A 27,761-nucleotide genomic window follows, 5' to 3' on the forward strand; every position below is an offset into this window, starting at 1 on the left:
CCGGGAGCGCTGGGAGCGCAGCCGGGCGAGGCGGGAGCGTGGGCGCGGGCCTGGCCGCGGGCGGGGGCCGCCGCCGCGCCGCCGTCCCCCAGTCGGCGGGCAGGGCCGCGGCGCCGAGCGCGAGGGCCGGGCTCCCGGGGCCGGTGGCCATGGGTGGGAGCCGGAGGCGGCAGCGGCAGCGGCAGCGGCGGGCCCCGCGGGCGGGGAGGCGCGCGGCCCACGGCCCCTGACGGCCCCCGGCGGCCCGGCGCGCCCCCGCGCCTCCTGGGGGGTCGTCGCCCAGCAACGCCCGGCGCGCCCGCCCATCCCCCGCTGCCCTTTTTCTCCTGGCGGGTGTGAGGGAGCATGCCCGCGCCCGGCCTCGGGCTGCCCAGTTAACCCGAGGGGCGTGGAGCGGCCCCTCCCTCGGGGGCGTCCCCCCTCCCCCGCTGAGCGGCCCGCCCCCTGCGCTAGGGTATGGCCCCCGGCCCCAGCCCGGGACCCGAGGTCCCGCACTCCGGCCAGTGAAAGGCGTTTTCCCGTTCCCGCCCTCCTCCCCTCGCTGGCCAGCACCATGGGATGTAATATGTGCGTGGTTCAGAAACCGGAGGAGCAGTACAAAGTGATGCTTCAGGTAGGGGTCGCTGGGGCGGGGTGGGGGCGTGGGCGCCACCTGGGAAAGCAGCGGGCGGCAAACCTGGGAGGGCTGAAGAGGTCGGAAACGAAGAGGTAGGGAGCCATTCCCGCCCTCGATTTCTGGGGCTGCTGGGTGTTGGCGCTCCGTGGGAACCAGTCACAGACGGGGGGAGCTGCGTGGGGATGGGGTACAGGGCGCATCCCTTGGGCTCCCGGCGTAGGTGGGGACGTGAACCCTGGGTCCAGATCGGTCTGGCTCAGGAAGTTGGGCTCGGCCTGTTCCGGCGCGCTTGCACCCCGGGCCCGGGAGTCCGGAGGTGCGGTGCTGCCGGCGCCGGCGCCGGATGGAGGTTGCATAGCAACGGGCTCTGTTCCCTGCACACGCTCGCCCGGCTGGACCCAGGGCGGGGGAGGGAGAGGGGCCCCCGCGGCGAGGGGGGGTAGCCAAATCCAGGGCCCCCAGGACCAGGGGCGCAGGAGCGCGCGGGCGTTCCGGGGCCGGGGCGGTTATCCCGGCCCCCACTCTCCGCTCCGGCCCTGCCTAGATGGCGGGCTCCCAGACTGGGGTGCCGCGGGCTCAGCGAGCGGAGGGCGATCTGCAGGCAGCGGTGTCCGGCTCGCAACCTGCACTGCAAGGCCTCGGGTCCGGGGCCGCGGGGGGCGTGGACCGAGATGGGCTCTGCTGGGCAGGAGCGGATATGCCCGGCCGCGCTCTCGGAACCTAAGCCCAGCCCGGTGGCCCGGAGCGGGGCTTCCTTGCTTGTGCGTGGCGTGACTTCGTGAGTGCGTGCTTGTGCCCCGTCTGTGTGTGCGCGGAGGCTCCTCCGGCCCCGCGTGTGTTTACTTTCTGTGTGCGCTCAGAGAGGTGTCTAGGGAAATGTCCGCATGGTGTGGCCTGAGACGCCCCCGGGGCTAAGTGGAGGGAGTTCAAGGTCGGAGGGAGTCGGGATCCAGGGGCAGACCCAGCGCGGACAGGTATGCACTTCGATTCCGGGTTTATGGGTCAGGACTGGGGAGCAGGCGCTGGTCGTCGGTGCGGTGCTGGCTGGGGGAATAGGGTCTCCTTAGAAGAATGGGGGAACTCCTGTAAGCATCCGCGGGGGCGCGGTGTGTGTGGGGGTGGGGGAGGCATCGGAGGCCGCGGGAGCCCAGCTCCGGGGCTGTGAGCCCGGTTCTGGTCTCGGTGAGCGGGAGGCGGAGGGAGGGCGACTCGTGCTCTGCCCTGGCAGCGCCGCTCGGCTCCTCTCCGAGGTCCTGGCTCCCCCGGCGCGCGCGGCCCTCGGCTTTGCCCGCTCGCTGCCCCTCGCCTTTCTTCCATTCTCGCCGTCCGCCCCCGGGCTGTTCCTCTCGTCCTGTTCCCGGCCATTGTCATTGCCCGCTCATGGAATCGGGCTCGGTAATAACTGGCGCTGGGACCGAAACGCAGCCCCTCGGAATCCCAGTGGCGGGCACCGGGGCTGCACTGGTTTGTGGGTGACGCCGTGGGATCCCACCCTCTCCTTCCTTTCTTGGAATTATTTCACCAAATGGCAAGCGATTCCAAAGCTCTTGGCTCTTAACTTCCTCAGAGAGGGATTGAGGTCGTATTTCGTTTAAGACCTATCTCACAGGGGTGCGTGGAACGAGAAGGGTGACCAAACGATTGGTAGTTGACGGGGCAACGCCGAGGTGACCCTTCGGGCTCCCCCTGGCAGTGAGGGAGGGAAGGCTGCCACAGGTGGGGCAGGGACCGCCGTCAGGGAGGCTCCGTGTTGGGGGAGGGCTTGAGATGGACCTGGGCAGGAAAGTTCGAAGCCAGGCTTTCCTTGAGAGAGAGCCCCAAGCCCTGGGCAGAGAAGTCCCCCAGAGGAGGGCCTGCATCCCAGCTGCCCTTTGCCGTTTCCTGGTCGGGGTTGCAGCCATCGCAGACCGGTCTCTGGGGGCGCTGCCCCCTTTTAAAGCTCCTGAGGAAGTTTGGGCAGAATCAGAACGTGGATGCACTTTTAAAAGAGGAGCGACCCTTTAAAAATGAAGGCGCGGCCTCGAGGTGCGGGGGGGAGCTGGGTGGCTTGGCCTCTTATTAACACTGACCCTCCATTTTGGCTCAGGTCCTGATCTCAGGTGGGTGAGATGGAGCCCCAGCCTGGGCTCGTGTGCTGGCTGTGGAGTCTGCTTAAGATTCTCTCTCTCTCTCTCCCCCTCTAAAATAAATAAGTTAACAAAATAAAATTAAAGGGAGACAAAAGGAGATCGAATAAAAAGGAGCTAGAAAGCAGGGAAAACCATTGGTAGTCCCAGATGACCCGGTTTCTGGGGGCTGGAATCCCAGGTACAGCAGGGAGAGTATTTCCTGGTCCAGTCCGGTCCTCTTCTCAGAGTAGAAAGAAGCTTCTGTCCCAACAGACCAGTCAGAGCCCTTGCTTGGCTCCCGTACTCCCCTACACCCTGGTGCCCCCCCTAGCGTAGTGGTGCTTCTCCCTGTCCTGTCTTTGTCTGCCTGTGGCCTCTGCGCCCCGCAAGAGTGAGGGACCTGGGCAGGGCCCGGCACAGCCCAGAAGGACGCTCGCGCAGGCCCTGCACCGCTTGCCCAGGGGCTTCCATGTGCCTTGGATCCCCCAGCCCCCAGCTTGAGAACCCCAAGTTGTCTCTTCTAGCCTTGACTTCCAGGCCCTTTTCTCGTGGTGGCTCGCAGGCACGAGACTGGCTGCAGCTTTACTGAGCCTGCCCTGAGGAAGTGTGCGGTAACTGGTCGTGATATGTTGAGAGCTGTGCAGCCATCCCTGCTGTCTCCTTCCAGAACAGTCATCACTCTGGAAAGAAAGCCCGTCTTTAGCAGTCCTGTTTCCCCTAACACCTCTCAGCCCCTGGCCACCACTCACCTCTTTATGGATTTACCGGTTCCAGACATTTCATCTTTTTTTTTTTCCCCCCATTTTTTTTTTTTAATTTGACAGGCAGAGATCACAAGTAGGCAGAGAGAGAGAGAGAGAGAGAGGTGGAAGCAGGCTCCCTGCTGAGCACAGAGCCCTGGGATCATGACCTGAGCCAAAGGCAGAGGCTTTAACCCACTGAGCCACCCAGGCGCCACCCAGGCGCCCCCAGACATTTCATCTTAATGAACCTTATGAACCATACAATATGTGATTTTTTTTTTTTATGTGTGGCTTCTTCCATTTATCATGTTTTCTTAAAAAAAAAATTTTTTTTAAAGTAATCTCTACCTCCAACGTGGGGCTCAAACCCATGACCTGAAATCAAGAGTTGCGCACTCTTCTGACTAAGCCCTACCGAGGCACCTGCTGGATTTCTTTCTAGTGCTGAATTATACCCCATCGCGTCAGTGTGCTGCATGGTATGGATGGACACTGGGGTTGCTTCTACCTTTTCCAAATTGTGAATAATGCTGTTGTGAACATGGATATACAAATATCTGAGTCCCTGCTTTTATTTTATTTTATTTTTTTAAAGATTTTATTTATTTATTTATTTTTAAAAAGATTTTATTTATTTGACAGAGAGAGAGCGATCCCAAGTAGGCAGAGAGAGGGGGATGCAGGCTCTCTCCTGAGCAGAGAGCCCGATGCGGGGCTGGATCCCAGGACTCGATCTCGGGACCCTGGGATCATGACCTGAGCCAAAGGCAGAGGCTTTAACCCACTGAGCCACCCAGGTGCCCCGGTTAAGTTTCTATATGAAGTGTAGGATCAGCTTGCCAGTTTCTAAAAAGAAGGCAGCTGCAGTTTTGTAGGAATTGAATTTATGCATCGATTTGGGCGGAGTATTACCCATGAACATAGGATGTCTTTCCACATGGGTCTTCCGTTTCTTTAAATGATGTTTTGCATTTTTGTTACATTTACTGCTGATTGTTTTATTCTATCTGATGCTATTGTGAGTTGAATTGTTTTCTTTTTCATTATTTTTTAAATGTTTTTAAAATTAGATTTTATTTATTTATTTGATATTTATAGAGAGAGTCCGCACACAAGTGCAGGGAGCAGCAGAGGGAGAGGGAGAAGCAGGCTCCCGGCTGAGCAGGGAGGCGGATACGGGGCTCCATCCCAGGACTCTGGGATCGTGACCTGAGCTGAAGACAGTCGCTTAACCACCTGAGCCACCCAGGTGCCCCTTAAGATTTTTAAAAGTTCATTCATTTAACCCATCTCTCCACCCACCATGGGGCTCGAACTCACAACCCTGAGATCAAGAGCAGTGGGCTCTTCTGACCGAGCCAGCCTGGAATTGTTTTTTAAGATTTATGTATTTATTTGAGAGGAGAGAAGCAGACAGACCCTGTCCTGAGCGTGGAGCCCAACTTGGGGCTCGATCCCAGGACCCTGAGATCATGACCTGAGCCGAAACGGGTCAGATGTCCGGGAGGCTGTTTTCTTCACTTACTTTTCATCTTTCTCATTGCTACTGGGTAGAAATGCAGTTGGTTTTTGTATATTGATCCTTTGTGCTGCAACCTCACTCAACTCATTTATTAGCTCTCATCGCTTGTTAGTGGATTTTGGAGGATCTCGAATGTGTGGGATTATGTCAAGGGCAAACTCAGATACTTTTCCGTCTATTCCAACCCAGATACCTGTTCTTTTTCGTTCTTGCCCACTTGCTCTGGCTAGAATCCCCTGCAGGATGTTGAGTAGAAGCGCTGAGAGCAGGTGTCCTTGCCTTGCTGCTGATCGAAGAGGGAAGCTTCCAGACTTCCACCAGTGACTTACAACTTGCTGTAGGTTTCTCATAAATGCTCTTTATCAAGTCAGGGAAGTTCCCTTTTATTCCTAGTTTGGGTGTTTTTATGATGAAGTGTCTAGGACATTGTCCAGTGTGTTCCGGGTGGCTGCTGAGCCCCTCCCGGGTTTGGGCCCTTTATCCCCCTGCCACCGCCAGCCCCACCTCTGTCCCGTTGGTGTGTTGATGCCCGGCGGGCGCTGGGGTGAGGGAGGGGGTGCCACACACCAACCAACTCTGGAGAGGTAGAAAGGTCCTGGGGGGTGGGCGGTCTTGCAAGTTGCCTCAGGAAGAGGCGGGAAACCAGATTCCGGAGGGTGGAAGGTGGGGAGAAAGTGGCATCAGTGCCAAGGGCATGATGCCTGCCGAGACCCCTTCCTGGTGCCCTTGCTGGCTGGGGGCCCGCTGCCCTTCCGTGGGGCACCTTGACCCCTTTGTTGTGGATTTAATCACACCCCACTCTGTTTGGGCTTCTCTCTGCCCCTTTGTCTTTCCCCTGCCACCCCAGCCTTCTAGATCTTGGTATCCTCCCCCTGCCATACCATCACATGCTCGCTGACAGGCCCCGTGCCTGGGAGACCTGTGTGACAAAGGAAACTGGCCTCGGGCCTGCTGCACCCATTACCTGCGGGGCCGCCCGGACTTCAGCTCCCCTCTGTCCACCTCCGGAGAGGCTGAGCGACAGCCCTGCAGGTCTCCTTGTGACCACCCCCACCCTGCCTTCCTCCCTCCGGCTCCTGCTGGCCAAGCCCTCGCTGTGTCAGCTCTCTGTCCCCCTGTGGAGGAGCCACAGACCCCTCCCTTCCCCCCCTCCCTCCCACCCCTGGGGCCTTTTTGTGATGGGAGAGACTGCCCGGGAACAAAGAGGCAACAGTTGGGGAGAGAAGGGCCCAGTGTGCCGCAAGGGCAGGGCTGCGGGCCCACAGCTGTCCCCTCTCTCCATCTTCCTCCCTCCTTGGTGGCGGCTCTCCTCCCCCTGACACGCTCCCTGCCCCTTGAGTTGGGGCTTCCTGTGAGCAGGATTTGTGTCTTGCTTCTGAGGGTAGCAGGCCCTCTGGAAGCAATTGTAGAGGGCACGACCGTGGCGCTGAATTCCAGTAGCCGTCATCTGCTCGGGCTCACCATGTTTTCCATTGTCGCAACATTTTAAAATGCCCTTCCTTACCTCAGTTCCAAGGACTGCCTGAACCATGGGACTAGGAAGTTCTAGAAAATGCAAACTAATCTACAGTGATTGAAGGCAGATCGGCATTTTGCAGGGATGGGTGGAAGCATTGGTGGAAGCAAGGGACGACAGAGGGGCATGGGGCTGCCTGAGGAAATGGTCACTATCTCGGCTGTGACGGTGGTGTCACAGGTGTAATTTACAGAACTGTAAAGCGTAATGCTCTGAATACATGCATCCGATTACATGGCAACTATACCTTAGTAAACCCTTAAAAACAAGAAATACGTGTAACACACACACACACACACCCCAAACGAAAAACACATGAGCGTACTTAACCCAACATGGGGCCCTAGTGGGGTTGGGGGTTCTTTCCTTCCTTCTGCTTCAGGGTCCCCACAGGGAAGATAGTACCATGTGGGAGGAAACAGTGCCTGCCTCCCACTGTCATGGCCATGGGGAAATCCGGCAGCCTTTGCTCCTAGGCCCTGGGTCTGCTGGGATCTCCTTTGGCTAGAGGGTTGAGTTGCTGCCATCAGGCCGCGTGGTGGGTGGTTTAGGCGGGGCAGATGGATGGAGACAGCCTTACTCGTGGCCAGGACATAGACAATGCCCGGCAACAGAAGGATGTTCAGTAGTACTCTGAGGGTTTGTGTAATGTGAAAGGAGAGGAAACCCTCCGAGAGAGGAGACCCGAGCTGTGAAGTGGAAGGCCCAAGATTAGTGAGGACGAGGGACGTCTGCGAAGCCGGGCTCAGGGGCTGCTGTGCTTGGAGCAGTGGAAATGAAGAAGATCGCATAGAGAGTATCATTCCTGGGCGCCTGGGGGCTCAGTTGGCTGAGCTACTGCTTTCGGCTCGGGTCATGATCCTGGAGTCCCACAGTCAAGTCCCGAATTGTGCTCCCTGCTTGGCGGGGAGTCTGCTTCTCCCTCTGACCTGTCTGCTCTCATGCTGTCTCTCATTCTCTCTCTCAAATTACAAAAAAAAAGGGGGGACACCGGGGGGGCTCAGTAGTTGAGCCTCTGTCTTCCGCTCAGGTCATGATCCCAGGGTCCTGGGATCAAGCCCCGAATCAGGCTCCCTGCTCAGTCAGCAGCCTGCTTTTCCCTCTGCTATCTACTCCCCCGGCTTCTGTTTCCTCTCTGGCTGTGTGTGTCTCTGTCAAATAAATAAATAAAAAATATTAAAAATAAAAAAAGATTGTCATTCTGGTGACTGCCGGCCTTGGAGAGGTCAGGTCAGCCCAGAGGTGGGTGGTGGATGTTTTTAGTTGTTGTGAGCTTACACCTGAAGGTTGATCCTTTTTTTTTTTTAAGGTTTTATTTATTTATTTGACAGAGAAGAGCTAGTAGGGGGAGTGGCAGAGGGAGAAGGAGAAGCAGGCCCCAGCTAAGCCAGAAGCCTGATGTGTTCTGGGGCTGAATGCCACGCAGCGCTCCATCCCCCGACCCTGGGATCATGACCTGAGCCAAGGGCAGGCGCCCAATCTGCTGAGCCACCCAGATGCCCCCCCGCAAGGTTGTTCTTGATGATAACCTCAAAAATTGCTTTTCTGGGGCGCCTGGGTGGCTCAGTGGGTTAAAGCCTCTGCCTTCGGCTCAGGTCATGATCCCAGGGTCCTGGGATCGAGTCCCGCGTCGGGCTCTCTGCTCAGCAGGGAGCCTGCTTCCCTCTCTCTCTCTCTCTGCCTGCCTCTCCACCTACTTGTGATATCTCTCTCTGTCAAATAAATAAATAAATAAATAAAATTTAAAAAAATTGCTTTTCTTTTTCTTTTTCTTTCTTTTTTTTAAAAGATTTTATTTATTTGAGAGGGAGAGATTATAGGTAGGCAGGGAGGCAGGCAGAGAGAGGGGGAAGCAGGCTCCCTGCTGAGCAGAGAACCCCACGAGGGGCTCGATCCCAGGACCCTGAGATCATGACCTGAGCCCAAGGCAGAGGCTTAACCCACTGAGCCACCCAGGAGCCCAGAAGTGGGGGCAGGGCAAGTGGATCAGATTTCAGCAGATCCTGGGTAGGCCCCACCACCCACTCAGCAGCTTTGGGAGGTAAGGAGTAAGAGGGAAGGAGAGACCCTTTGAGTCACTCGTCTGGTGTCCGAACCCCATTCAGGTCTGCGTGTGTCCTTCCTGGTTCCGTGAATGCGTGCTGGATCAGCATGACCCCAGTCCTAGGCCCTTGCTAAAATGCAGAATTGGAGGAGGCCCAGGGCCTGTGAATCTGCATTCCTCGAAAGCTTCCAGGCCACGTCCATTGCTGCTGGTCCTTAGACCAGCCGCGCCAAGAGCGAGGACCTCAGGAAGGAGCTTGGGGTACATCAGTGAAGCCCCGAGTCACATCAGCATCATCCAGGAGGAGGCAAAGCATCACCTGGGACCTACCAAATCATTTCCAGGGGCTACTGCCCCACTGAGGTTCCCAAGGGACATACTGTGTTCCAGATAAGCAAGCCTCCTTTTCCATCATGCACACCCTCACCAACACGCACACAGCTCCCTGGGGCACCTGGACATACACACCCAAACAGCTAAAAAGGCTTTTGAGATGAAGACCTCCCATGCTTCCTTTTCTTTCTCCTGCCCCTGGGAAAGAAGTGGTGGCCACAGTTAGGGGGTTGGATGGGCTGGTTTTTCCAGGCAGCCACGACTGGGGGCGTGCCATTTGCTGGGCCAGTCACGCGATGGTGGAATGTACTGCCCAGCTAGATTCTTCCAGATTAAGGCATTTCGTAGCCACTGACGCGATTCATTTAGGCAAGGATCCTCCTCAAATGGTAAAACTATTACTTAAAGGGTGTCAGGGTATGGGATGGTCACAGGGTCTCAAGGTGTTACGCCGGTACCTTGTAAATTAGGAAGGGAAAAGGAGAGACCTGGCAGCCCTGTTTTGACCATGTGACTAAAGCAAATCAAGAGTCCCCAGCAGGGGGCGCCTGGGTGGCTCAGTGGGTTGAGCCTCTGCCTTTGGCTTAGGTCACGATCTCAAGGTCCTGGGATCAGGCCCCGCATCGGGCTCTCTGCTCAGCGGGGAGCCTGCTTCTCCCTCTCTCTCTGCCTGCCTCTATGCCTACTTGTGATCTCTGTCTGTCAAATGAATAAATAAAATCTTAAAAAAAAAAAAAAAGAGTCCCAGCAGTGGGACGGCCTCATCCCAGTGCCTCCTGATGCTGTTGGTCCGGAGGGGGCAGGACCCAGCAATTCGTCAGAGCAGTTAAGCTGAATCTAATGAGGGCAGACCCAGACTCAGGCATTGTACAAGGCAGCTGCCCCAAACGTCTTCCAAGGTCAGTGCCATGAAAGTTAAAAAAAGAAAAAGTGGATAGATTATTCTAGATTAAAGGATACTAGACACATAACAACCAAATGTAATGTGTGTGGTCCTTGACTGTATCCTGGGTCCAGAAACCAGAACAAACGAGCTGTAAGGGCATTAGGGGTACATTGTGGAGATGTGGGGGTGGCTGATGACGGTGGTTCTCCTGGAATGGGGGCATGGCGCTGGCATCTTGCTTGCAAAATCGTGTGTGTAGAAAGGAGAGAGCAGCGTGGGAATGCGCACTCTGGGGGAGAGCTGCCTGAAGGGAATGCAGGGGTTGCAACGTCCCTGTGGGTTGACCATTTTGAGTTGGGAAAACAGGAGGGAGGACTTGTGCTGGGCCATTGAAAACAGGAGTGCAGAGAGCCTGCCCTTGGCTCAGGCTTCCCTTCTCTGCTTTCTCTCTCCCTTCTGCTCGGTTGGTTTGGGGGTCGGCGGAACACTTGTCTGAGGCCAGGACACACCTGTCAGCAGAGCTGAGAGCCACGGATCAGGACCCAAGGGCGCACTGATTTACCCCAAGTTGCAGAGGGCAACTTCCGGTTTCTGTTGTCACCTTGTCTGTCCCTCCATCCGCAGAGTGGGGTTAGGAGGGTCCTAACGTAGCAGCCTTGAGCCCCACTAGACATTTATGTAGGTAGACCCCTACTCCCCGCGTTCGGGCGAGTGGAAGGGGCCTTTCGCAGGCCTCCCTGGGGTCGCGGGCCCCGCCCGGCCGGGCTCTTAACGGGGCCCCTTCCCCCCGCCGTGCTCCCCGCCCTCCCGGAGATCCCGCAGCACAGCCGCCCCGCAGAGCGCCCGTGGAGCCCCCGCACAGCTGCGCCAGCCTCCCCAGGGGGGGGCCCGGAGGTTTGCTGCAGCCGAGGGTGGGAGACCGCCGCCAGCCCGGCTTGCGCAGCCGCCGCCCTCTTTGTCTGCGGCTTCGGACGCGGGGGAGGGGGCGGGGGCGGGGCTACTGCGCCAGGGCCCCTCCCTCCGCCGCCCCGGGCGCCGCCGCTTCTCAGTCGGGGGCGGGGCGGGGCAGAGCACCTTCCTTCGGGGCCGCTGGCCCTGGCTGTGTCGCGACTGGTCACCCGGCTTCCCGCATAGCTCTCGCCCCCGCCCCGCCTCCCCACAGTGTCCCCTCGTTGCTCCTGTGTCTCCTTCACCTGCCGCTGGTGATTCTTCTCTTCCTCCGTGTTCCCCGCGCCTACTCCCATGTCCCCCAAGGCCTGCGTGGCTGCAGTTTCCCCCGCGCTCTTTGGCCTGAGGTCTCCCTCTTGTAAACCTCCCATCAGCATTCAGACCGCCCAGGTGTCTCTCCTGGTAAAACCCAAAGGCAGCGCTCACCCGCAGCCCCCAGCCACTGGGACCCCATTCTCTGCCAAAGTTCCCAAAGGCTGTGTCTGTACAGACCAAGCTTCTCACTCCGCCCAGCGGTGGTCCACCCCTTAACAGATGCCGAAGGCCATTCTGGCTCTGGGCCAGCCGTTCCCTCCCCGCTCCATGCCGTCTTGTTCAGCTTTCCTCCTTAGCTTCTCTCTGGCTGGCTGTAAACTGTGGGTCTCTCTCTTCAACTGCTAAATGTAAGCGTGCCACATGATCGTCCATGGGCCTCTTCTGTCTACATTCAATCCCACGTTATCTCCTCCATCTCATGCTTTTGTACATAATTTATTTTTATTTTAAAGTAATCACTGGGCCCAACGTGGGGCTCAAACCCACAACCCTGACATCAAGGACTGCATGCTGCCCCATCTCAGTCCTTTTTTTTTTTCTTCTAAAGATTTTATTTAATTGAGAGAGCACACAAGTAGGGAGAAGCAGGCTCCCCACGGAGCAGGAACTGGATGCCGGTCTTGATCCCAGGACCCTGGATCATGACTTGAGCTGAAGGCAGACGCTTATCCAACTGACCCACCCAGGAGCCCCACCTTTTTCTTTCTTTAAGATTTATTTATTTATCTTCTAGAGAAAAGTGGAGGCAGAGGAAGTGGTAGAGCGCCCCCCCCCATCTCATGATTTGGGACACATGTAGGAGGAGCGGGCCATCGAGGATGTTTGCATGTCTCAGGAACTTCAAATCTGAGAAACTTTTTCCATTAATAAAACATGCCCATTTCCCCTGTTTCCCCCAATGCCCGCATCGTCCACAGTGACCCTCACCTTCGTGGTCTCTGCGGATCCAGGTGGCACTCTTATACTTTTACTGTGGGAAAGGCTGGGACATCAGATTTGCCATCAGTGCCATGTACATTCACAGTGTTGTGCAACCATTGCTACTATTATTTCCAGAACATGTTCATCACCCCAAAATGGAACTTCATTAAGCAAGCACTCCCCATTCTCCCTTCCCCTAGCCCCTGGCACCCGCTCCTGTGCTTTCTGTCCCTACGGATTTGCCGTTGTGGAATCACACAGGTGGCCTTTGCGGTCTGCCTTCTTTCACTTGTCAGGCCGTCGTCCCTTTCTGTGGGGCATAATGCACCTTGCGGGTGTTACCATGTTGCGTTGATCCATCTGTGGGCAGACATCGAGGTGGCTTCCAAGTGTCGGCGGTTATGGACAGTGCCGCTATGAACAGGTGTCTGCGCCTTTCCATGTGGATGCCTGTTTTCTAGACTTCTCCACAGCCACTGTCCCGTTTTCCATCCCCCCCAGCGCATGAACACCTGTCTTCCCCTTTGCCACCTCAGCCATCCTAGTGGAAGTGAGTGGGGATCTCACTGTGCTTTTGACGTGCGCTTTCCTGATGGGGAGCGAGGCCAGGCATCTACTCTGTGCTTATCAGGCATCCTCCTCCCTTCGGGTCCCCTTCTCCACTGCCACCTCCATCCCAGGCCAAGCCACCATGATCTCCAGTCTGGGCCGCTCTGGTTGCCTGCGGCTCCTTCCCCCAGGCTCCTTCCCCCACCTCCGCTTGGTCCCCTCCTCTGCCGGTGGCCACGGGGGGGGGGGGGGGGGCTCTCCTGTGTGTGCCCGGCACTCTCCAGAGAGCACCAAGTGCTTAGCTCTGGCTGGAATGTTCTTCAAAGTCCCTACCGTGGCTGGCTCCTTGCCGTCATTCAGGTCTTAGGTCAGGCATCCCCGGGGACGCTGTCCCTGCACACTCCATCTAAAGCAGGCCCCACTTGAGCGGAACTCAGGGCTCTGAGTGTGGTCCCAGATGGCCTCACTGGCTTGTTCCTCCCCTGGGTTCTGCCCTGTCACCGGCCTCTGCGAACACAGGGATCACGTCTGTCTGCTTCGTGGCTGTTCTTCCCGTTCTTCCAGTGCTCGGCTGGAGAAGTAGCATGTGCCCTCTTCTTCCAGTGGTTCCCTGCTGTCCGGGGACATGGAGAGTCCCTCGTGCACCCAGGACCCCCGTGCTGCCCTCATCCCCTGGACTCCCTCCCAGGGACAGCTTTGCCCCTCCCCCTCCCACCTCCCCACCAGGCTTGAAGCAGTCTACTTCCCTGCTTCCCTGCTTCCCTGCTTCCGGGGCTCATTTTCCACTGTCCCTCCGCTCCCTGGAGAAGCTGCATACGGGACCGCACGGGTCTGTCCTAGGACTTCCTTGTCTTCAGTTGCCTGGAATGAGAGAGACAAGTGGGCAGTGGCCCAATTGCCCACATCCATCCCCATTGTAGCCTCTGACATCCCTCCTCACCTTCTTTGCTCACCCCCAACACCCCTGTTTGCTAGAAAGTTCTTCCCCCATTGGAGCTCCCTCCCCACCCTCCTTTAGAACCTGGGTTGGGGTATGTCCCTGCCTTAGCTTGTGTCTTGTCTCAACCCACTACCTGATCTGCTGCCCTGTGCCTGTCCACCCCCTGGTGGGAAGGGGTCCGCTGTGACCTGGCTTGCATCAAGGGGCTGGGGTGGGCCTTGTGTGTGGGTTGGCCACAAGCTCCTTCTGAAGGCAGACCTGGGGGCCTGCCTGCTCTGCCTCCCTGCCTTGTTGGCTGGTGCTTATGGGGTCAGTGCTCCCCCAGCCCCAGGGGCCTCCTGTCCTCTTCTGCTCAGACACTGGGGCCCACAGCTCGATCACCCACAGGACCCCTTCTGTAAATCCCACCTTAGAGGGAGGCAGTAGGGGGCTGGCCTGCAGGGGTGCTGCACTGGGGGAATGGGGAAGGTGTCTGCTCGGTCCTGCTCCCCAGAGCCTGAGGCCCATTAAGGCTCACTGGCCAGCCCATGGTCAGGCCTGGCTCCTGGGGTGGGCATGGGGCATGTCCCTCAGGACCACCTACTCTAGGGGGTAGGTGGCTGGGATTCATCCCCCTCACCTGGAGCCCTCAGCCCCAGTGCCCCCCCTCCAGGCCTCCTTTATTCCCTCTGGGATTCTAGGCTCCTTTTTGGGGACACCCCAGCAGGAAATGGAAGGCAGTAGAGGGAGAAAGCAGTGCTCTCCTGAGCCGCCTCAAATCAGGTGTGGATGTGGAATGTGATGTGACTTCATTAGTGCTTCTCGCTGTTGCTGGCACCCAGGGCCCTGAGCCCAGAAGCCGCATTCCCAGCCCTCGCTGTCCTGGGGCTGGGAGCACACACGCGTCCCCTGCCACAGAGCCTGAGAATGACTCCGAATATATCGGGCCAGATTGCTTTTGTTTGTTTTCTCTATGATCATAAAGGTGATGTTCATTGGAGAAAATACTAGAAAGAACAAGAGAAGTCTCCTGTAAATATTATCTCCCGTGAATTTCCTCCTATTCTTTAAAGAAAGTACTGTGTTGAACACATATGTGAATATATGTAACATATGCCCAGACCCATGCTCCCATAATTGGGGTCACCCTGGTCTAAGCAGGTCTTTTGCTTAATATTTTATCGTGAGAATTTTCCAGCAATAATGTTTTTTTATTTTGCAGTTCATAAACATTTATTTTATTTTCAAAAAACAGTACAGGAAAAAAGGGGAAAATCTCAGATTTCCTTCCCACAACGATTTTATTTTTTTAAAAATTTTTTTTAAAGATTTTATTTATTTATTTGACAGAGAGAAATCACAAGTAAGCAGAGAGGCAGGCAGAGAGAGAGGAGGAAGCAGGCTCCCTGCTGAGCAGAAAGCCCGATGTGGGGCTCGAACCCAGGACCTGGGATCATGACCTGAGCTGAAGGTAGCGGCTTAACCCACTGAGCCACCCAGGCGCCCCCCCACAACGATTTTATACATTCTTTCCCAGCCTTTTTATTTTGTATGGTAATCAACCTAGTTTACATGTCATTTTATATCTTTTTAAAAAAGATTTCTTTGTTGGGGCACCTGGACGGCCCAGTCAGTGAAGTGTCTGGCTCTCAGTTTCAGCTCAGGTCATGATCTCAGGGTTGTGAGATCGAGCCCCGCATCGGGCTCTCCAGTCAGTACAGTCTGCTTGAGTTTCTCTTTCCCTCTCCCTCTGCCCCTCCCACTCGTGTTCGCTTGCTTGCTCACTCTCTCAAAAATAAAGAAATAAATCTTTAAAAATTTATTTGTTTGGGGCGCCTGGGTGGCTCAGTGGGTTAAAGCCTCTGCCTTTGGCTCGGGTCACGATCTCAGGGCCCTGGGATCGAGCCCCGCATCGGGCTCTCTGCTCCGTGAGGAGCTTGCTTCCCCCCACCCCCCTCCTGCCTCTCTGCCTACTTGCAGTCTCTCTCTCTCTGTCACATAAATAAATAAAATCTTTTTAAAAAATTTATTTGTTTGAGGGGAAGGAGGGGCAGAGGGTGAGAGTCTAACGCGAGCTGAGCTGAGCTGAGCGTGGAGCCCAGCCCTGGGCTGCATCTCACGACCCTGAGATCACAACCTGAGCGAAAACCAAGAGTCTGACACTCGCCCACTGAGCCACCCAGGCGCCCCATTATATCTTTTTTGAGAAACAGGCGTGTTACTGGAAGACTGTGGTAGGGCAGCTGCACGCTTTAATTAGGTAGACACTCAGTGCTTAAGATAGTTGTGAAGTTGTCGGCCCTAAAAATAGTGCCGGTACCTGACTGAGTTAAATGTAGGAGCGTAGGGCTTGGCACTTCTACTCCTACATGTACAGCCCAGAGATTAGAAAACAGGGTCTCAAACCCTTGCACACGAATACTCAGAGCAGCGTTATTCACGGTGCCACGAAGTGGGAACAATCCAGTGTCTATTGACAGATGAGTGGGTAAACAGAATGTGGTCCTTCCATATGAAGGAATATTCTGGCATATAATGGAATGTTATTCGGCCATAAAAGGAATGAAGTACTAATGCTTACTGCAATACGGATTAGCCTAGAAAATGTGTTAAGGAACATCTATTACTTAGAGCAAATTTATTGGATCGAAGGGAGTATGATGAATGTCTTCAAGATTCTTCAGATAATGACAAATTCTTCCCGACAGCTTATCAGGTTACAGTGTGTGGGGTCTGGACGGAGAGTGCGTGACCGGGTGACGTGGCCAGCCAGGATCAGGGTTCGGAGGTGGCTAACTGTGCTTGGGGCCCGGGGCGGCCCGGCTGGCAAGGTGCTCCGGTGCCTGCGGATCTAGGGCCCTGGGTGCTCTGCCGGTGCGTACACGGGAACCAGGCCACACCCACCAGGGTCGAGTGAGGGCCACCCGGGCCACTTTGAGCAAAGGGGTGCCTTGAGGCTTGGGTCCCCTCTCCCCACAGTGGAAGTGAAGTGACTTCCCTCTCAGCTGGGATTGGATTAGAGTTGTGGGTTTCAGGTCAACCCACTCGGGCCCATCCCGGCAGCAGGAAATGGATCCGTGCGAGGAGAGCTCCTGAGTAGCGAGCATGACGTCTGCCTCAGGCGAGGCCGTGCTTGATGGTTTGCTTGCTGTGAAGCCAGCAGGATCAGCTGCCGAAAGATGGTTCTAGCTAAGGCAGGGTAATGCCTGGCGTGTGGCAAGGCCGGCCCAGCTAGAGATGAGAGTCATCAGGAACTGGGGCGGGGCGTGGCGGGGGGACATTTCAGGTGAGCTTCAGGCATATGAGGAGTGTTGGAAGACACAGTGGATGTCTTCTGGAATGTTCCAAAGAAGAGAGGTTTGTACTTGAGAAGGCAACATCTTCTATTAATGAGAGTTTCTGACAATGGGTGTGGCTAGCAGGTATTGCTGTCCCTGAAGTGGAAATGACAGTTCCCACTGTGACCCTAATTCTGGATTCCTTCTGGCTGTGTGGGTCATGCATGACCTCACGGGTCTCACGATCGAGCACCCTGTCTCACCGGGGCTGTACTGTCAGTGGGGAGTCTGCCTGGAGAGTCTAAAATTTTTTGATATAAAAAATTAAAAAAAAAAAAAAGCAGGTGCCCTGGCCTGGTGGGAGAGACGGACCCAGAAGCAGAGTGGAGGCCCCCTCGGAAGCTTGGGTGGGGCCCCTGGGGCCTGGCTTCCGCTCTGAGCTGGGGATGAGCCTTTGAGCTCTGTTGTGCCCTCTCGGGCCTGAGGAGCCTGAGGAAAATGAGCGAGGCCGGGGCCACACTGCTGGCCGCACGCTCACGCTGCACTTTCTCCCCAGGGGTCGGCTGAGCCCACCTCGGCCCCTCAGCGGGTGTCTGCTCCGCTGCCAGGGTGACTCTGGGCACCGGCGGACACACGGGGGCACCTGTCCTTGAGTGGGTGTAGGTGACAGGAGGGGGCAGGAAGGGACGAGCAGCTGCTGAGGCAGGAAAGAAGGGTGCATGGGGGGGCGGAGGAGAGGGAGGGATCCAGGTGGACGTGTGGGGTGGCAAGGGGAGGGAGGGGAAGAGAGAACCGTCCAGAAGGAGAACGGGCTTCCACACAGGGTCGCGGGCCGCTGCTGTTACCAGGGGGGCTCCTGCCCACCCACACAGGCCACCACCCTGCAGACGCAGCCCCTCCTGTCCCATGCTGGACGCGGTTCTTGGTGCTGGCAGGTCACTTTCTCCCACCGCTCTGGCCACCCGGGCCTCCAGCCTACTCTGTCCCCCTCTGAGTAGGGGACTGGCCTCCCCTGCCCCTGGCTGTCCCCGTCCCTGTCCTCCACCCCCCCCCCCCCCCCCCCCCCCCCCGCCGTGCGACCGTCCTGAAACATTTCTCAAGTACAGGAAAGTATCGCGCGTCCTTCTGGCATCAGCGCATGCTGCCTCCCGCCTGGGTCTCGGCCTCGTGGCCTCAACATTTATCCCTTAAGAAGGCAGATTTGAAGTCGCCTGTGCCCGCAGTCCCTGACCCCAAGCCTGTCCTTCCCTCGCCTGAGGGCTAGTGAGGCAGTGGGGCTTCCTCTTCTGTGAGCGGGCTTTTCTACTGTCTACTGTGGTCTGTATTTTCTTAGGGTTTTGTTGGAATTCTTTACGGAGTATTTTGGATAATCCTTTATCAGTTCTATGCATTGTAAGGATCCTCTCTTAGCCTGTCTTTTCACTGTGTTTCTGTCCTTTGTTTGGAAGTTTTACCGTTTAGCATAGTCAGATGTGTATCTTCCATTCTTGCTGGCCCGTATCGATCTTAAGAATTCTCTGTCACAGCACCGCGGACATTGTCCCTCACTTCCAAGGTAGGCAGTTTCGCTTTGTCCTTTTAGGACTTTGGTCCATTTTGGATCGTGGCTGACGGGGATCTAGGAGTGGCAGCATTAGGGGAGGGAAGTGGGGAGCAAGAAGGGAATTGGTCTTGGATGTCTTCCTCCCACGGGGCCCCTGGAGACATTTGCATGTGACTCCCGGTGGGGAGTCACAGGGAATCGAAGGGCAAGCTATCCTGGGTTCAGACAGGTTGAGACTGGAGCAGGCCTTCATGGTCTTTCTGTAACTCATGGTGGCAGGACGAGGGCTGGGCTCGGGGCAGGACGAGCACAGGTGTTTGCAGAGCACTGGGTGGGTACTGTGTGCCTGGCCGCAGGCTGCTTTGCTCATCCGCCACCCCCCCCCCCGCCCCCATTTCCCCACCTTGTCCGGAGCTCACACCCAGTCTGGGAGGGGCCTGTTTCTAACTTGTCAGCACCCGTCTCTGCCCCACTCCTCTTCGTTAACTCGGGAGCACCCACTGACTGAGGAAGAGGAGAGAGGAAGCTGAAGGAGGGCGTGGGTCAAGGGGAAGCTGCTGGGTGCCCCGGGCCTCACTGTGATGACCTCACCTCTGTGGGCACCCGTCATCCTCCTCCTCCTGCCATCCCAGCCCACCCTGCATTCTCCTCCCCACTGTGTGGGCCCAGTTTCCATAGCAACGGGGTGGCAGGTGAACCAACGGATTCCAGGGAGAAAGACATTCCTGCATTTCTCAATGTCCCTTGTGGCCCTCACTTGTGGCCCTGCTCCGGGGAGTTTCAGTTTTACACATTTTAGGGAAGCCCTTGACTTAAGGGCAGTGGGGAGATGGCATATGTCCAGGACCAAAAGCCCTCGTTCGAAGCTGTGGCTGATTTCCGTGGTGTCACTCAGCCCGGGAAGACACACTAGGCACCGGTCACGCTAACAGTGCTAACAGGAGAGTGTAGTAGAACTAGAAAGTCATGAGCTTGGAGTACTTACTGCCTTTGTTTTTTTTTTTTTTTTTTTTTTTTTTTTTTTTTTTAAGATTTTATTTATTTATTTGACAGAGGGAGAGATCACAAGTAGGCAGAGAGGCAGGCAGGGCAGGTAGGAGCAGGCTCCCCGTGGAGCAGAGAGCCTGATGCAGGACTTGATCCCAGGACCCTGGGATCATGACCTGAGCCGAAGGCAGAGGCTTAACCCACTGAGCCACCCAGCTGTGCCTGCCTTTGTTTTAATATGATTCGTTCCATTGTAAGATTATTCCATCAGAACGTTGATAATGGCTGTTTAACAGATTTCCCGACAGCTTCATACCCAGGCCTGCTAGGGTCTTCGAGGACATTCCTGACGTTTCCTCTGTTCACAGCCTTTCCCACACTGCTCTGTCCGCAGCTTCCCGAATTTCTCCCGTGCCCCCAGCCCCCAACACTGTGGTCTCTCTGGCGGTACTGACCACATTCTCACACTTACCTTTAGTTGGCTACTAGTAACTTCTTGGCAGATTTCTGTGTTCTTCCTTCTGGTTTTCTGTATTTTTCAAATGCTCTACAATGAACCTGTGTTTCTTGCATAAGTAGACCAGATTGGTTAAAAAAAAATGTCTTCTGGCCAGGGAAAGTTTGTGGAGCCGGGAAACATCAATACTGAGCTTCTTATCGACAAGGACAGAATGAAGTAGTGGATAGGTAATTGTTTGCTTTTCTGACACGGCCGTGACCCTGGAATGACATCCAGGTCTGTTCCGTAGCAGCCAGGAGATGCTAGTTCACAGTCGGACTGGGCATGTCTCTGCAGAGCTCCCATCCCCGAGACCCCCAGAGACACATATGACACTGTGGGAATTCGGAGACTGGGACAACCTGGTCACAGTGCCCAAGTGCGGCCCCTGTCCCCTCATCCTGCACTCTTCCTGCTGACTGGTAGGGACTCTGCTTCCGCCTGCAAACACGCCTCCCTTTCTCCCTTCCCCTGAGGCCAGCCAGGTGCCCACCCTCCGCTCAGGGAGCCTTCCCCAGACCAGCCTTCACCCCAGCTCCTGCCACTCTGCAGCCCAGCTCGTGACCTTGACTCACTCACTCCCTTCATTTTGCTGGATTTCGGTTTCCTCAAGGGCACAATGGGGCGTTGAGGTCAGGATCTAGGGGAGACACTTCGGGCGCCCAAGAAATGGCAGTTGTCTTACGAGGATCACTTGATTGGCACCTCCCTTAGGTTGTCTTGCCATATGAGGGGGCTCTGTGGGGGTCACCCTTTGTCTTCAGTGATTCTGTCATTGGCTTGAGGACAGATCCTGTCCTTGACGTCTGCGTGCTCTTTTCGACCCTCCTGCCTGAACCCAGTTATGGACTGATGCCACTGGGAGAGGAGTCCAGGTCTTCCTCCAGCCCTGATGTCAGACAGAAGTGCCGTCATTGCCACCGGGGCCTCACTGCGGGTCTCCTAGACGCTAGCTCTGGCCTCTGTGCCGCCTGGAGGAGAAGCCGGTCCTCAGGAGCACTGAGGACCGAAGCCTGGGGGGCTCCTGCTGGATGACATTCTAGGGTGGGGGCGGAGTCCCAGGGGCTCCCTCAGGCCCAGGCAGCACCATGTAGGGGTAGGGCTGAGACGTGGGGCTCCCCCCGGGCATGAGGGTGGAGAGTGCACTTGGCCTTGGAGAGCCGAGCGGTGGGCGGGTTCTCACGGGGGCGTGTCTCTGCCGCAGGTGAACGGGAAGGAGCTCTCCAAGCTGTCTCAGGAGCAAACCCTGGAGGCCCTCCGCTCCTCCAAGGAGCCTCTAGTGATCCAGGTGCTGAGACGCAGCCCCCGCCTCCGGGGGGACAGCTCGTGCCATGACCTGCAGCTGGTGGACAGTGGCACTCAGACCGACATCACCTTTGAGCATATCATGGCGCTGGGCAAGCTGCGCCCGCCCACCCCACCCATGGTCATCCTGGAGCCGTACGTCCTATCTGAGCTGTGAGTCGCCCTCAGGAGGGCCCCGGGCCCTGCCTCCAGAGAGGGCACGCCACCCAGAGGCTACGTCGCCGCAGCTCTGGGCGCGGCAGGGAGACCCTGCCTGGCCTGCCCTCTTGGGCAGGAAGCAGGCTGCTTGGCCTCCAGAGCCGACTGGGACCTCCAAGGGCTCAGCAGTCTGTAGGCGTTTGAGGCCTCAGGCTGGACAGCAGCCGGTGCAGGGACCGGGGAGGCTTCACACACAGGCTCCCTTTGGTATCTCCCCTCCCCGTCCCGGGGCGGAGGGAGGAGCATCCCGGGACCTTGCTCCTGGAAGGTTGAGGGCCTCCGCTCCTCCTCCTCCATCCTGTCTTCTCTGCCGTCCATCGTCTTCTGCCTCTCAAGCATCCTTCCTTGAATCTTCTCACATCCTTATCTGTCCCATCCTTCTCCTGCTCTGAACTTCCTCCATCTCTTCGGCTTCTTTCTGGCCCCTTCGGAAGAAGGGCGTCTCGTCCAGGCCGGGTGGCTCATTCCACTACTCTAAACCCGTGCTGCAGGGCGGGGGTCCCGGGATGCCCTCCTCCGCAGAGAGTGAGGACCCTGGCCGCCAGCAGCTGCGCTTAGCCTTGGGGCAAGGAGGGCTGCCCCTGGAGGTAGAGTGGGTCCTCCTCTACTCCCCAGCAGTCCTCTGGGGCCTGGATAACTCCTGGGGGCATTGCATGGGCGGGACCAGTGCCGGGGTGGGGTGGGTGGCACCTGCAATTTGGAGAACTGGGTACCCTGCCGGCTGGGCTGGGCGACAGGGCGGGATGGAGTGGGGAGAGCGAGGCATGCCCGTGTCCTCAGTACAGAGCCCTGCACACTCCCGTTCAAGAAGCATTCCTGGTCTTTGCATGGATGCATGTAGCTCAGAACGAGGGGCTCCATGCTGAGCTCAGTGGGAGTGGCCAGCGCAGGAGCTGGGGCTAGGGCACTAGAGGAGCAGATGGCTGGCCTGACCTCACTTCTCCTGGGCAGCCCCCCCATCAGCCATGAGTATTATGACCCGGCGGAGTTCATGGAGGGCGGCCCACAGGAGGCAGACCGCATGGACGAGCTGGAGTATGAGGTGAGCCAGCTTCAGGAGCCGGCCCCGGGATGGCTGTCCGCAGCCCAGCTCAGGCCTGGCTCCTCTTGTCCCCAGTGGCCGAGATGCACGGCTGCCTACTCAGGCTCATGGGCCAAGGCGGGTCAAGTCGGGCTGAGTCGGGGAGGGGCGTGGGTGAGGTCCCTTAGTCTGTGTCAGTGAGTCTGTGTCCCACGCATGTCTGTGTCCTGTGTGTCCCGTGCGTCTCGTGTGTGTCTCGGGCATTTCCTGGCAGGGGAGACCGCGGCACACGTGCGCCACTTGGGATGGTAAGAGAGACCCTCCAAGCTGGAGGCTGGAAACTTGCTTCCAGCGGCGTGCTGCTGGGGTTGGGGCTGGGCCGCAGCTGCTGCCCGCTAGCATGCCTCCATGCTCACCGGTTTTGGGGGCTTTCTTCCTTTGCTTCCCCCACGCCCGCTGTGGCAGGAGGTGGAGCTGTATAAGACCAGCCACCGGGACAAGCTCGGCCTGATGGTGTGCTACCGCACAGACGAGGAGGAGGACCTGGGCATCTATGTTGGAGAGGTACGACAGCAGGGCATGGGGGTGGACCCTCTAGGAGGTGGTGGGGCTCCAGGCCTCCTCCCCGGGTGCCGGACCCCCAGGCTGCACGTGGCACCGGCAGTGGGGAGGGCGGGGCGTCGTGGTGGCGGGTGACATGGCACCCACACGGAGAGTGCCCGCACTGCCCGATCCCTGAGGCCTCTCCATGCGGCGTGGGGCTCTGAGGCCGCCCGGAATGCCCCGGCTGCCAGGGATGGCGCCTGCTCAGTATCATGGGGCATGTGTTCGGCCCCCGCCATCCTCCCTGGGAGACTTGAGCCCGGGCTGGGACCGGGAGCAAGGCTGAGGTCTGGGCCTGGCTTTGCTCTTCCTCCCATGGCCCGCAGCCAGCGCCTCCTGGTACTCAGAGGGTTGTTGTTGCCCACCTGTCCGTGGTGGACGTGGTGCACTGAGCCGCCCGCATTCTCGTCAAGTCAACCTTTGCATGGGTACCTTACTGCCCATTGAGCCCCAGAGCTGGTGGGGGGGGCAAAGTGTGGGGAAGTGTTCGGCTTCCTGCATTTGCCCAGCCTCTGACGTGGAAAAGAACAGGTTTCCATGCACGAGAGTATACGAGAGACAGCTGGGGGCCTGGGCTTGGGCCTGGGGAGCTTTTAGCTGGCCCGTGCTGGGGAGAGGGAACTAGCCCAAGACCCACTGTTTTGTCCCTGCCTCCTGGAGCTCGGAAGCTTCCAGTCTGAGCTGAAGAGCGAGCAAGCAAGGAGGTTGTAGTTTGGCTTCAGAACCCCCTGCCCAAGGTGAGGCTGCCCCTTGTTCCCAAAAGGGAACCCGAGTGAAGGATGCCAGGTCCCCATGATGCATCTGCCTTGCAGGTGAACCCCAATAGCATTGCAGCCAAAGACGGCCGGATCCGCGAGGGAGACCGTATCATCCAGGTGAGTGGGTGCGTGCTGGTGGTGCGTGCAGGCCTGACCGTGGCCCCACTGCCCTGGCCGCCCACTGACCTCTCCCTAGCCAGTCCCAGCTCTCTCCTGCCAAGAGCCTCGCCTGATGGCTAGACATCCTGCTGTGCCTGAAACCGAGGGTGGGTCTTCTCTCTCTCCGGTCTGGCTGTCCCGGGGGATCTGCTGGCATCAAGGGTCTGTGCTGCTCTGGCATGCAGACACCTTCCTCTCCCTGGGCACCTTCTACTTCATTTCCATCCTGTCAGAGCTCAAGAGCCTTTCCTAGCCCAAGATGCTCCACCAGGGCAGGGCCCGCCCCAGAGCCAGCCCTGGCATTCTGTGTGATGGTCCCTTGGCTTGTCGCAGATCAACGGTGTGGACGTCCAGAACCGGGAGGAGGCGGTGGCCATTCTGAGCCAGGAGGAGAACACCAACATCTCCCTGCTGGTGGCCCGGCCCGAGAGCCAGGTGTGTGTGCACCCGGCAGGGCCCTCCGGGACCCCTGGCATCGGGCTTTCTGTGGGGGCTGCTGATGGAGGGTGGGGCATGTCTTTGGGGCCCATTTCCCCTTCCGGCCTCTGATGACCGAGTGTGCTGTGGCCGCCCTCTCGCCTGGGTTCATTCAACTTCACTGAGACCAGGAGACCGGGTATGGTACTTAAAGGCAACCAGTGGGGTTGTGTCCCGGGCGGTCCTTAAAGCAGTGGGGACAGCACAGTTCTGTCTCTGCAGCTGGCAAAGCGGTGGAAGGACAGTGACCGGGATGACTTTCTGGATGAATTTGGCTCTGAGCATGAGGGGGACCTGCGTGCACGGAAGCTGAGATCCCCCCCTGCCCAGCAGGTGAGGAAGGAGACAGGGCGGGCGGGAGGCCACGGGATTGGGGCATGTGGCAGACGGGCTGGACTCGAAGGCCCTTCTGAGCCCAAGCCTGGCCTGCGGGACCCACATCGAGTGGGACTCATCTTTCTGCCCCAGCTCGGCCACGAAGAGGAGAAAGGGGTCCCCGATGCGGGCACGGGTCTGAGCAACAGCCAGGAGCTAGACAGCGGTGTGGGCCGCACTGACGAGAGCACCCGCACTGAGGAGAGCTCCGAGCACGACCTTCTGGGCGACGAGCCCGCCAGTGCTGCCAACACCCCTGGGGCCCTGCGCAAGAGCCGGGACCTGCACTTCAGCATGGACTCGCTGCTGGCAGAGGGGGCGGGGCTGGGCGGAGGCGACGTCCCCGGCCTCACCGATGAGGAGTACGAGCGCTACCGGGAGCTGCTGGAGATCAAGGGCCACCTGGAGAATGGCAACCAGCCGGGCCTGCTCTTCCCCCGGGCCGCGGGTGGCAATAGCGCCCTGGACGTGAACCGCAACGAGAGCCTGGGTCACGAGATGGCCATGCTGGAGGAGGAGCTGCGGCACCTGGAGTTCAAGTGCCGGAACATCCTGCGGGCGCAGAAGATGCAGCAGCTGCGGGAGCGCTGTATGAAGGCCTGGTTGCTGGAGGAGGAGAGTCTCTACGACCTGAGTGCCGGGGAGCCTAAGAAGCATGAGCTGTCAGACATCTCCGAGCTGCCCGAGAAGTCAGACAAGGACAGCACCAGCGCCTACAACACCGGGGAGAGCTGCCGCAGCACCCCGCTGCTCGCCGAGCCCTCGCCGGAGAGTCCCCTGCGGCGGGCTGCTGCCGGCAACTCCAACTTGAACCGGACCCCTTCCGGCCCCGCGGTCAGCGCCCACCCCAAGGCAGCTCCCCTGCAGGGGAGCCCCGCCAAGTTCCGCTCTCTTTCCCGGGATCCCGAGGTGGGCAGGAGACAGCACACGGAGGAGCGGGTCCGCCGAAGCCCCAAGACGGGCACGACCCTGGAGCGCGTGGGTCCCGAAGGCAGCCCGTACCTGTCTCGGCGCCACCGCGGCCAGGGCCAGGAGGGCGAGCACTACCACAGCTGCGTGCAGCTGGCCCCGCCGCGTGGCCTGGAGGAGCTGGGCCACGGCCCCCTGAGTCTGGCCGCAGGCCCTCGCGTGGGCGGGGCCGTGGTGGCCCCCGAAGCACCCCGCATGGAGTGGAAGGTCAAGGTGCGCAGCGACGGGACCCGCTATGTGGCCAAGCGGCCCGTGCGCGATCGCCTCCTCAAAGCCCGGGCCCTGAAGATCCGCGAGGAGCGCAGCGGCATGACCACGGACGACGACGCGGTGAGCGAGATGAAGATGGGGCGCTACTGGAGCAAGGAGGAGCGGAAGCAGCACCTGATCCGGGCCCGGGAGCAGCGGAAGCGGCGTGAGTTCATGATGCAGAGCCGGCTGGAGTGCCTGAGGGAGCAGCAGAACGGCGACAGCAAGGCTGAGCTCAACATCATCGCCTTGAGCCACCGCAAAACCATGAAGAAGCGGAACAAGAAGATCCTGGATAACTGGATCACCATCCAGGAGATGCTGGCCCACGGCACGCGCTCTGCCGACGGCAAGCGGGTCTACAACCCTCTGCTCTCCGTCACCACCGTCTGAGCCCCGCCGCGCTCTGGGGCGGGCCCCCCGCCCCAGCCCAGGTCCAGTGAGCCTCCCAAGACGCCCCATTCCCTACTCTCCCTCCCTTAGAATCTAGTGTGTGTCTGTGCGTGCGCACAGGACTTTGTGACCAGAGAGAAACCCCCAGGAGAAGGGACACTTCTCTCTGTTGGCTACTTCCCGCTCTCCGAGTTTGGCGACCACGTCGACAGCAGGCATGGTGCAGGGGCAGGCCTGTCGCAGGCCCCCCTTCAGCTTCGTGTGGGCCGTGTGTGCGCAACACAGGCCCAGGCACATGTACGCACGCATACGCGCACCCCCCGCCCCAGAGCTCTCAGCATGGGTGCTTGGGGACAGGAAAAGTCGAGCTGGAAAGCAGAGGTCAAGAGGACTGTCCTAAAGCACAAGAGAATGCCGGGCTTTGAAGCTGAGCACAGCCTTGCCCCTGCTGGAGGCCTTGGTTATTTGTAGATAAAGGCACCCCTGAGTTTTGTGGGTTTTTTCCCCCTTTTCTGTGCTTGCCAATTGTTGTCTTTGTTTTGTGGACCTGCTGGGGTTGCCTGACGAAAGTGGAACCCCCAGTGATGGCTGGGAAGGAGATGGGTGGGGGGAAGGAGGAGAGGGAGGGCTGGGGCAGGGGGAGGGCGAGGGTGGGGGAGGACAGGGAGAATGGGAAGCAGCTTTTTTGGGGGACTCCGCTCTTGAGGTGTGGGGATGGGGAGCCTCCGATGTGGATTGTGTGGCCCGCCCTGGGGGCCACTTACTTCCCCGATGACCAAGGGAGAGCTAAGGCATAAGCAGCAGGGGAAGGTTTCGGTGACAAGACCCATGGTGAGCTGAGGGAGAGGCCTGGACCCGAGAGAGCCGGGCCCTGCCAGCTGGGCTGACTGGGGAGATGCTCTGTACCCCGCTACCAAGACCAGGCCCCTCCCAGGGCCCCTGTAACTCAGAGAGCTTCAGCTGGAGGCAAACAGGCCACCCTCCCCTACCCTGCATTGGCATTGAGAGAATAAAGCAAGCTGCCTTTCTGAGGTGACTCATGGTCTCTCTTTGTTCATTCTCATTGGGCTGGAGAAGAGATGTAGGTTGTGGTGGGGGAGGACTTGGGTGGGCAGGCTTGGGTCAGTTGAAAGCTCTGCGTCTGCGCTTTCTCTATCAGTGGGGAGCAGCTGGGTCTTCTCAAGTCCATCTTATGCTCTGAGAGGAGGCGTTGACCATCACTGGAATCGTTTCACAAGTGTGAGGTCACAGTGAGGCCCAGAGGTAGGCCCTGCCATCAGTGCTCAACCAGGCCTCTGCCATGTGGTCTAGTGGAACCCTTGAGAAGCGGGTTCTGCCCTCCTCCGCCACTTAGCAGATGCCCTGTGGTTTGCTGCACTGAATGGAACCTCGAGCATTTGGCTGCAAACCGTGGGGCATCTGCTAAGTGCCAGGAAGCACGCTAAGTGCTGGGTCGCCCCCTGGGGTGGGCAGTACAGCAGTGAAGGAGTGGTCTCGTGACACGCAGCTGGAGCGAGTGAGGGTGCG

General features: G+C 58.3%; 1 protein-coding gene across 3 annotated transcripts; it reads left to right on the forward strand.

Annotated features, from left to right (window-relative positions):
- The first annotated feature begins 245 nt into the window (after positions 1–245).
- On the forward strand, positions 246–27,270 carry PDZD4 (PDZ domain containing 4). Of its 3 annotated transcripts, none has more exons than XM_047714797.1 (8): positions 246–613; positions 20,932–21,185; positions 22,182–22,272; positions 22,717–22,815; positions 23,667–23,729; positions 24,105–24,206; positions 24,471–24,581; positions 24,717–27,270. In XM_047714797.1, the coding sequence occupies exons 1-8, from the start codon at positions 554–556 to the stop codon at positions 26,232–26,234; spliced, it is 2,298 nt and encodes a 765-aa protein (XP_047570753.1). In that variant the 5' UTR covers positions 246–553; the 3' UTR covers positions 26,235–27,270. The 3 variants fall into 3 exon arrangements, with proteins under 3 accessions (XP_047570753.1, XP_047570754.1, XP_047570755.1); XM_047714798.1 differs by having other exon boundaries at positions 20,932–21,167; XM_047714799.1 differs by lacking the exons at positions 20,932–21,185; positions 22,182–22,272 and having other exon boundaries at positions 251–613.
- The last annotated feature ends 491 nt before the right edge of the window (positions 27,271–27,761 follow it).

The sequence above is a fragment of the Lutra lutra genome, chromosome X (genome assembly GCF_902655055.1).
Source record: "Lutra lutra chromosome X, mLutLut1.2, whole genome shotgun sequence".
Lineage (NCBI taxonomy): Eukaryota > Metazoa > Chordata > Mammalia > Carnivora > Mustelidae > Lutra > Lutra lutra.

Coding starts and splice junctions, on each gene's coding strand:
- PDZD4 (XM_047714797.1), top strand. CDS start 554: ATGGGATGTAATATGTGCGTGGTTCAGAAACCGGAGGAGCAGTACAAA. Junction 22,816..23,666: donor TGGGCATCTATGTTGGAGAG/GTACGACAGCAG, acceptor TCTGCCTTGCAG/GTGAACCCCAATAGCATTGC. Junction 23,730..24,104: donor AGGGAGACCGTATCATCCAG/GTGAGTGGGTGC, acceptor GGCTTGTCGCAG/ATCAACGGTGTGGACGTCCA.